Source organism: Camellia sinensis, unplaced genomic scaffold (assembly GCF_055761805.1).
Source record: "Camellia sinensis isolate YWXY unplaced genomic scaffold, ASM5576180v1 Unanchor3, whole genome shotgun sequence".
NCBI classification, from domain to species: Eukaryota; Viridiplantae; Streptophyta; class Magnoliopsida; order Ericales; family Theaceae; genus Camellia; species Camellia sinensis.
Window position 1 is genome coordinate 14819522 of NW_028129178.1, and position 10047 is coordinate 14829568.

General features: G+C 33.3%; 1 protein-coding gene across 18 annotated transcripts in view; it reads left to right on the plus strand.

Annotated features, from left to right (window-relative positions):
- The window catches only part of LOC114304640 (rRNA biogenesis protein RRP5-like), a 130689-nt gene extending 121408 nt beyond the window's left edge, over positions 1-9281 (plus strand). For 4 of the 18 annotated variants that reach the window (XR_014358621.1, XR_014358617.1, XR_014358624.1 and 1 more), the window contains 4 exons: positions 1982-2127; positions 2213-2278; positions 4932-5038; positions 8880-9281. Coding sequence is in view for 7 of the 18 variants with exons in the window: in XM_082912473.1 (XP_082768599.1) it covers positions 2227-2278; positions 4932-5038; positions 5735-5815; positions 5910-5966 (297 nt within the window). In the remaining 11 variants the exon portion in view is untranslated. Of the gene's footprint in view, positions 1-1981; positions 2128-2212; positions 2279-4931; positions 5039-5721; positions 5816-5909; positions 6310-8879 lie in introns of those variants that run through there. The other 14 variants (XM_082912473.1, XM_082912470.1, XM_082912474.1 and 11 more) reach the window with 6 other exon arrangements.
- Positions 9282-10047: the final 766 nt, after the last annotated feature.

The following is a 10047-nucleotide window of genomic DNA, read 5'->3' on the forward strand; positions in this document are numbered from 1 at the left end:
AAAAAAAAAAAACTAAATTTATCGAGCGAGCATCAAGATGATGCAAAAGAATACAAAAAGAGCCTTGGCATGGGGTGAAAAACTAACACCTAAGCAATAACATCATCCAAAAAATCAAAAAAGAACAAACAAATCCGAACCTGTCCTCCTTTCCAACCAAACAAATAATAAACGACTCTAGCCAGGATACACAATGATGAACCTCTTGAAACGTTCGTCGATTCCGTTCCAACCAAACCAACCACATCAAACTTAGCGGCACCAACAACCAAACCCCCCGCCGCCACTGCCGACAAACATAAACACGTGCTTTGAGCCTCAATTTTTATATTAAAAAACCCTTAGGGATTGAGAAAAAGCCCTTGGATTGCAATATGGATATATGACTTTGGCATTCCTTTCAACGTAGTGAATTAGGACAACTTTGGGCCAATGATTGAAGCTATCAGGCAATTTGGTCCCGGTTTAAAATCAAAACCACTAAGGTACTATATGTTGCGAGTTTCTTATCTAAAAAAGAAGTGAATATAAATTAATGAAGGAAGATAGGTAGTATTGGATAAAGTAAGGTTGAATGTTATTTTTGAGAAATTTTCGGAACGTTGAATGTTATTTTTATGATTTTTAGAATATTGAAATTTCTATGTTTTTTGAAATTTTAGAAATAGTTGCTTATGTTGAAAACCTTGCCTATATTATAATTTTACTTATAGCCTACGACTTGTGCCTCACTTTGATGAGGCATGTGCCTCGCCTTGCACCTCACGCCTAGAGCTTTTTAAAACACTACTCTGGGGACATGCGAAGTATTTTTTTTTCTCCCTTGCTTTAGTGCTTTTGATGTATGTTGGATGTTGAATGTTAATTTCTTTTTGCTTAGATTTAAATACTTCATATATCATCCATAAAAAAGATACAAACGACAAGTGTTAATTTAAAGGTGATTTATTTATTTATTTCAATATTGAATTAGTATTAGTTTTTGTTAATTTTGATTGTTTCCAGATGTAATATTAATCTACATAGAAAATTAAAATATATGAAAAATATTTTATTGCTTTTTCCCCGCAATATCCGTGTCCCCATTTTTTTAAAAATGAGCATGTCTTGTGTCTGCATCCTTATCTGTGTCTATGATTCTTTGCAAATGATAAATGAAATGGTTGGGTTGGGGAGTGGGGATTGTCTTTGTTAAGAGAAAAACTAAAAGTATTGGTGCTCCAAATGTGGTTTTGGTGTTATTGGTGCTCCAAATGTGGGCTATCTGTTCTGTTTTGGTTTTCCTTGTTTCTTCTTCCTTTGTTTTGTTTGGCTCGTTGGTTTCTCACCAACTTGGAGGTTGGAGCTTGTTTTAAGCTCCAAGCTCCCCCTTTATTGATGTAATCTTTGTTTTTCCATCAATAAAGTATTCTTTTTGCCGATCAAAAAAAAAAAAAAAAAAAAAAAGAGAAAAACTAAAAGTACTAGGGAAGAGGGGGAGAAGAAGATATATGTGAATACAGTAGAAGAGAATAAATAGCTCTATCATGTCCTGTTTCTATTCTCTTTATCTCTCTATTTCTCTATTCTACTTTCTCATATTTCTTTTATCACATTTGACATGTTTTGTTTGCTTCGAAACTTCTTGTTTCTTTTTCTTTACAAAATGGAAAAACACAAACAATTTTGGCTAAGGACTCCTAATGGGTCTCTAACAAATTGTTCCTGTGTATTTCGTAGTGTTTTGGTGAGTTTCAATGTGTTTTGGTGGAAACACTAGAATTTTGGTTTTCAACCAGTGTTGTGTTGGTTTCTTGGAAAACTGAAATGTTTCGGTCATTTTCATTGAAACAAAATGAAATCTTGTTCCTTGTCTGTTACATAAAATGTTGATACTCATAATCTACAGTCATGTATGGTAATGGAAATATATGTCAATTCCTGAATTGCATTTTTCACATTGAACAGTGTACTAATCTCAACTGAGATTTTCTACTGGCAGGGTTACTGATGATGATGTGGCCAAGTTGGGCACTATTGTTTCTAGAGTGGTTGAGCGAGTAACCCCTCATGCAGCAATAGTATGTGTCAATGCAAAAGGTTACACCAAGGGTACAATTTCTGCAGAACATTTGTCAGATCACCAAGGTATATTTTCTGTCTTCAAGAAGAAAGGGTTGTTTAAGGCTGCGTTCTTTCATTGTTTACTGACTTTCAAGGCACTGCTGCGCAGGGCTTGTGGGTTTGATGAAATCTGTCTTGAAGCCAGGATATGAGTTTGATCAACTATTGGTTCTTGGTACTCAGTTTCTTTCTTTTCAATACTTGTATCAAGGACACATCTTGTTTTCTCGTTAAATTGTTTTCCTTAGTTTTAATTTTTCTTTTGCTTTTGCTTTTATTATTATTATTATTATTATTATTATTATTATTATTATTTATGTTTTATGTTTCAATATGTACACTCTTTCTTATATTTTCAGTTTGTTTTATGCTTGTTCAAATAAGCCTTTTTATTATGACATAATAATGATACTGGCTGGTCTAAACAACTGGAAAAATTTTGTTTATGTTTATATGAATTTCAGTGAATGTCTATATCCAATAGGCCTGCAGGATTATGAAAGCCAGTTTTTGTGCTTAGGATCAATTTCGTGTTATTTTTATGATTATTATTATTTCTTTAAACATGACAGTTAAATTAGGGCGAACAATTTAGTGGCCAGTATATCCTCTGGAAACATATTTATCAATTTGGTTTTTAGATCTGAGTTCAATGAATGCTGTACATTGTAGCCTGGTAGGCCACAGGATTGATATTTGTATAATTATATATATCTATTTGTAAATGAGTTTTAAAAATTGTGAGATAAACACACCATACAGGGGAAATAAATAAAAAAGGAAAACTGTTGAGGCAGCAACAATGGTTGAGTTCTTTGTTGATTGTGGAATAGGTGTTGGTTTCAACAGGTTTTAATGGAAATCAACACTCAACTTAAAATGAAAAAAGACCTGCACAAATAATGATTTTGGAGTTGCTTTCTTTTGTAAGTACTTGTATTTAAGCCCACTTCCCCATGTCCCAACGGCCCAACATTGCAGGGAGAGAGTTGAACTTAATAAATTAATGCTATTATGGTTTTTGACTCTCTCTCTCTCTCTCTCACACACACACACACACAGAGTTTTCCTTGACGAAGGTCTGGGATGCTATGCTTTTTTCTTATTTGCCCATTGTCTAATAGTTCCGATGTAATCCATATGAGGGACTAGAAAGAGTAAAATAAGAAAATTAGAAAAAATTTGTTGAAATTGACTTGATTTTAGGGTAGGGCCTATTTGAGACATTGCAATGGTCACATTTTTAGTCTTAGTGACATCTTGTTTTGTTGTTATCAGGTTGGTATGTTTGGATCAGTTTCTACATCTTTTGTTTGTTTTTTCAAATCAAAATATTTTCATATTTCTTAGTTTGCCTGACATCGGCTTTTTTTTTATTGGTCCATGCGATGTATTGGATCTTTAGTTGATGACTTTATACTGGTTATATGGATTGCACTAGCAAGCATATAAAATTTTAAATTTGGATTCTAAATCCTACCGAAGTTAGGATTCTATGTTACATTGACTAAAAAGAAACCAAATACTCATGTTGGACACCCGACACTTGGGCAATGGTGTGGGATATATGTCTGATACTTCTCATCGGACACTCCATACATATTTTTATTTAACACTGTTATTATATGTATATATTGTTGTATTATTGCTATAAAATAAATAAAATGCTTTTTTGACATTGTATGTTACATATAAGTTAACATTGTTTTATCTCATATAATAGATTAAAAATATAAAATATGACCTTTTATACCGAGTCAGTGTACCCTTAAATTTGAGGTTTGCTGGGTCTGACCTCTAGATACCCTCCCGCACCCGATACTTGTACCTGAGTCCGCGTAACATAGGTTAGGATTATCTGCTAGTCTACATATAATACCTACTAGATGCATTCAGTTCAATAGAGAGAAGTTCTCGAGGAATTTTCTAGCAATTTATTAGGGAATGTGTGGTGCAATTCCAAGCCTAGGTCTGACCTTTAAGGATTTTTAGAATTGCCTCCTAGCATCTACTTCTACTGAAATTGTTTTTTTGGTCTTAGTTTATGACCCGTAACTACTTTTAACCCTTGTAAAATCTTCTCTGTTGAGCTTATTTGCTTTCCTTTTGAAATAATTAGCCATAGAAATGACACCAACTGTAATTGTCTGGGCACTGTTCACATCCTCAAAGTTTTGTATCTCTTTCTTGAATAAAGGCACCCAAACAAAATGTTTTTCTTTTGCTGTTTACCTCTTTTATTATTTTATGCTTCATTGAGGTTGTGTCCCCAAGTCAGTTGCTATTAGTTTGAACATTAAAAATTTATTAGTTTTAACATGGATAGTTCATTGGCCTTCAGAAATACATTCAAGATTTATTTTGCCCATTTGTTTTTGTATGTAAGAACAGAGGGAAGACAGTTGATCATCTCTTTACTGCTTGATTTAGTGAGCTATGGTCCCTTTATTTTTTTTCTCTCTTTGCACTCCCCTCCAAGAAACCATGATGAATTGGGACCAGCATTTGGGGAAGGGAATGGGTTCATTGAATTATCAGAGACTAGTATTAGGTGTTGGGAGGTTGTCAAGGGGTGAATACGTTAATGGAGCAGATGTTTGGAGTTGCACCCTTGCTGCTTGTGGGTGAATATCTGGAGAGGGGGAGAGAGCGAGTTTTTGGCAGTCATCATTTTTATTTCTTAGTCATTTTCTTCTTCTTGAAAGGATATTTCTTGTATTTATGCTTGTTTCCTGCTTAGATGCTATTAAATTTTCATTGCCAGAAAGTCTTTATGACAATTATGAATTGCTGATCCAAATTTTAAAATTTCCTCTTGAATGTTGTAGATGCTGAGAGCAACAATTTAATTCTCACCGCAAAGTATTCACTTATTAAATCTGCTAAACAGCTTCCTGCGGAAGTTTCTCAAATTTGTCCTCACTCAGTAATCCATGTAAGAATTTATTTACTAGTTTATTTCTGAGCCCTGTTTTTTTCTATTTTTTTTATATATATATATATATATTTGTAGGAAAACTCATCACATATTAATGCAGCCCCCTATTCTGCTGCATTTTTAAAAGTAATTTCTTAAAAAATATATATATTGAGGGAGAAGCTAGAGAATATGCATTGTTGGTTTCATTGGTTTTCAAAACAGAACTGAAAATGGCCAAAAAAAAGAATGACATTATAAGATGATAGGATGAAAAAGAATGAAAAGTAAATCTTGTCAACCCCTTTTCACATTTTCTTCGTTTGTGTTTGCCTAAGCCCACCCCTTGTCTTCATTCTCTTCCAATCCTAAACCGTTGCCGACCTTGCCCAATCTTCATTTATAAAATATTATACTCACACCTGCACTCTCCAACAAGAGAAAAAATTAAACTCCAGCTTGCCACTAGACTATTCAGCCACTTAACTCCTCCATACAGTTCACACTCACTGTGTTCCCTTTGATTAACCCACTTCCCTTGCCAAACAACTGGATCATCATCTCCAACAACTTAGATTACCTGTAGATGAAGCCCATGGAAAGTTGGAACTTAAAAGTATACGAAATATTATCAAAGTGTCCCATAGCTTTAAAAGATCAATTGTTTTGTAGTTGAGTTTTATTGACTAATACTACTTCAGATGTTTGAACCAGGGGTATGTGTGTAACTTGATTGAATCTGGTTGTTTTGTTCGATATATTGACCGTTTAACTGGTTTTGCTCCTAGAAGCAAGGTAGTAACCTTCTTTATTTCTGGTTCGCTGAACTGATAAAAACATGAGGTAATGATTTCTTGAAATAGCTGATGATGTTCACTGTACGCATAAGGTTCTTGAAACAGCTGACGAAAGGTTTACTAGTGGACTAACTTATATCAGCTTCTGAATTGCTCTATGATGGGAAAAAGTTGCGCTTCCACTACAGGTTTGAGGGCTTACAATGGCCAGCAAAAGCAGTTTTATTTATTATCTATATTTTTTGTGAGTAAAAGATTTATTAGAGAAAGCATTAAAGGGGTACTGACCAATAGCAACAGTCAGACTTGTCACAAAAGCCAAAATGCCTATTAGCACTCCTCAGTTATCTAGCGCTCTACAAAAACAGGAAGAATTGTGAATGTGATAGAAATTGAAGGACACCAAAAACGATTGTCATGCTGTAAGGCTAACTATGTCATTTTCTTGTAGTATTGCTCATGAGTTAGCACAGGAAATGTATCAATGTACACTATAGGAAAATTGTCTAAACTATTCCTAATTGCGCATGCAGAATTGTCTTAAATATACTTCTTTTTATTTATTTATTTATTTATATTATTATTAAAGTTGCCATCAAAGTTTTAGGGTTGGAAAGTGGTTCAAGGTGGACAAGGAAAGGGTGGTATTTCTTTTTGTTATGTTTGATCTGATCTGACGTCATTTGCGAATGAATTTTCCTTTGAAATCTTAGGTTGCGTTTGGTAGAGCTTTGTAACTATGATTTGAGAGTAGGAGTTGTATTTTGAGTCTGTGAGTTTTGGAATTATGATTTGAGTGTGGAAAATTTGTTTGGTGAAAGAGTTTTGAATTGAGTGGGAAATTTTTTATGTGACATTTGATATTTGATACAAAAATTTACAACTTATAACCAAACATACAACTCAAAATTCTATTAAAACACAAAAAAAATTTAAAAATTCAGAAAATATTTTTTTCAAATATATAAAAATTAAAGTATGTCAATTGCAAAAACAAAAAAAAAAAAAAAAAAAATGCACTGTTGAGGTCAATCGGCCGGACGACCGGTGGGACAACGAGGCGTTTGACATGTTCCCTGGGCCTTTTCGTGTCTGTTACACGATTTTGGCCCTCGACGGCTTATTTTCGAGCTTAAGTGTGAAAAAAATGCATTTTTTTATTTAGTTCTCAAACCGAGAGTCTCATGCTAGTTCCGTAAGTCTCCGCAACTTGCCTTGGACCCTCCCGAGCTTCAGAACGAAGTAGCTGTTGCATATTTTAGAATTTAAATTTTGCGAAGGAGTCAACTTATTTTGAATCTAGGTGAAATCTGAAGCTCTCAGAACTTTTCTTAAGGGATTCGATTTATTTTGTCAAGGAGTTGACTAATCCTTTTATCTGCACGACAATTGGAGTTCAGGGTCGACTCATTTATTTGAGGTCGACTCAAGACCTTCAATGTTTTTAAGATTTTCACGTGTTAAGCATCTCAAACTCATCCAAAACCCTTTCTAACTCCAAAATAATTTAGATAATGAACATTTAATCATAAAACAAATATCAGAGACTTATTTTGGAGCTTTTTAATCTCAATCATTACAGCAGGAAAAATGTAAAACTTTTAAAACACTTGTACTCCTTTTGTAATGAATTATTCATCAAATACTAATGACAAAATCATGTTACATTCTCATATTTCATTAAGCTATCCAATACCTAACACCAAAGGATATTGACAATTCAAAGTACAAGTTTAACATTTGCTAGCCACTCACTAATTTTGTATTGTGAAATATCAAACATATATCACTGTAAAACACAACCAACAAAAGCATCATAGACAATATCAAAACTAAACCACAGGTCTAATTTCTCTTTCATTTGAAGCATTTTGAGGCTTCTTGAATTCAACCCTTATTCTTTTGTTATGTTTACAGTTAAAAATAGAATACAAGTATCTTGGCAGACTAACCCCAAGGGGTTGGCCTAGTGGTCAAGACTTGAGCCCAGGGTGTGCTCCCTTCAAAATCTACTAAGTGCAAACAATTTCTCGAGACCAGTTCATATGGGACTTTGCCCGACCCCCCACTAGTGGATGTGGGATTGGTCTTCCGGAGTAGTCGGTCTAGTGGGCCAGATGCTAAGTTATCAAAAAAAAAAAAAAAATTATCTTGGCAGACTTGTAATTATTCTAATTTGTATTATGCTTTTCGTTTGTTAGTGCATAACACAGGTAGGCACTCAGATCAAACTTATTCAAAAGAGATCGTATACCACAATTTGAACGATTATGGTTTATGCCTTTGTTTTTCGGTTCTAAAAATAAAAAAATTCTAGCGACCTTGCCCTATCTCTTCCCTCCCCATTCACACCTCATGGTTTCAAAGCATTGAAATAAGACAAAACAAGGAGGGTGTGGAACTACATGTAAAGTGATACAGTCCATACCTAATATTTGGAAGATAACCTCTCTAGTATATTTGGGACTAGTTAAGTTTGAGATAATATTATAGTGTTAAAGATATCAGAATATATGAAGATCCATAATTGAAGGGATTTGATTGTATCTCCCACTATATATATGGTGTACCATGTAATCAAGAGGATTAACTAGTGTGAATAAAAGATGTAGCCCATAGGGCTTTGTATGTGTGGACGTAGGCCAAGATTGACTGAACCACATTAACTTTTTGTGTTCTTTCTTCTCTCTTTTCTATTTTTATTATCTCTTCATATTCAACTTTCTTGTCATATTACCAATATCAACTGTTAACACCTCCCTTCACATGCTTCTCATATTTTTGAACTTGGAGTTATATTATTTAGTTTAGTGATCTCTAAAAAATGATCTTTTGAAAAAAATTACAGTGGCTAAAAAGGGGGGTGGGAAGTAAAACCCTACATAATTTTGCGACCTTTATGCTTTTCCCAATAATTCTTATTTAATTCAAATGCATATGATGTATGTTTCATTTGTAATCAGACCATTTTCAAAATTTTGCTTTATTTATGACGGATGGTTGTGACTTGTTAGCATATCACATTTTTATAGAGAGAGTAACAATTTGTGTTCGACTGTCAGGTTATGGCTAGCGATGGCTCTGGGATGTTATGAGCAACGCAGAGATTGTTTGCATAATAAAGGACATAGTGAAAGAGCCTGGGATGTGCTCAAAGAGATTGGCAACCGAGGCTGCTGAACGTGGAAGCAAAGATAATATAATTGGTATTGTCGTTTTCCTGCATCCTGTATCTATTGCAGAGAGGATTTACTAGGTTTGATGGTATTCTTATACAAATTGTTTTGTATGTATGAAATTAATTTTAGTGAGACATGGAAATGAACCAGAGGTGGTAGGAAAAGGTTTACCTCCTCGTCTTGTGGAAATTGTATGCGTACATTTATTTTTACTGGGAAACTACACAAAGCATATGCTTGTATTATTGGATTTCAATGTGCATATATGGAATAATATTGCTAATAGATGTTTCATGTGTTCACAGTGCGCGCGCGCGCACACACACTCTCTCTCTCCCCAAAAAGGCATGAACACTTCATTAAAATTAAACTGCACTACATGATCAAGGCAGGAATTTTTGATATGATAATACGATTCAAATCTACATGAATATGTATATGGCACAACTCGTTAGCACGAATATTAAATAGGTTGGATTATTGTCAAATTTGTATAGAACAAAGCTGACACGAATAATTGCTATAATGAAAAATTAGTTACATATTTAATATTATTTCTATTAAAGGGTGTTATGACATTTTTTAATCTCTTATATAACTCCTATCTAACTAAGAAAAAAGCATGTAAAATAGGATTTGAAAGCTAATAAAGGTTTTGTTTTTGTTTTCAATTGAAAATTTATTTGTCTACTGTTTGAGTTAATTTAGTAAAAATATATATATATATATATATATATATAATAATAATAATAAGATATTGTTTTTGTAAATTAAGAAAATCAAATTGAATTGAAATCAAATATTCTTATGAATAATTTCATTCAATATAGATTAGTTTCGTAAAAATTAAATTGTGAAGAATTTTTTTTTAATATTTTTTGTACACTCGATATTTTTAGCTTATGGTAAAATATTTTTACATGACACATTAATACTATACAAATCGGATACAAATTAGAAATGACATGACACAATAACACGAAATAATAGATGAGTTAGGTTATTATTAAGATAATTTTGACACATTCAAAATATCACGACACGAACACGA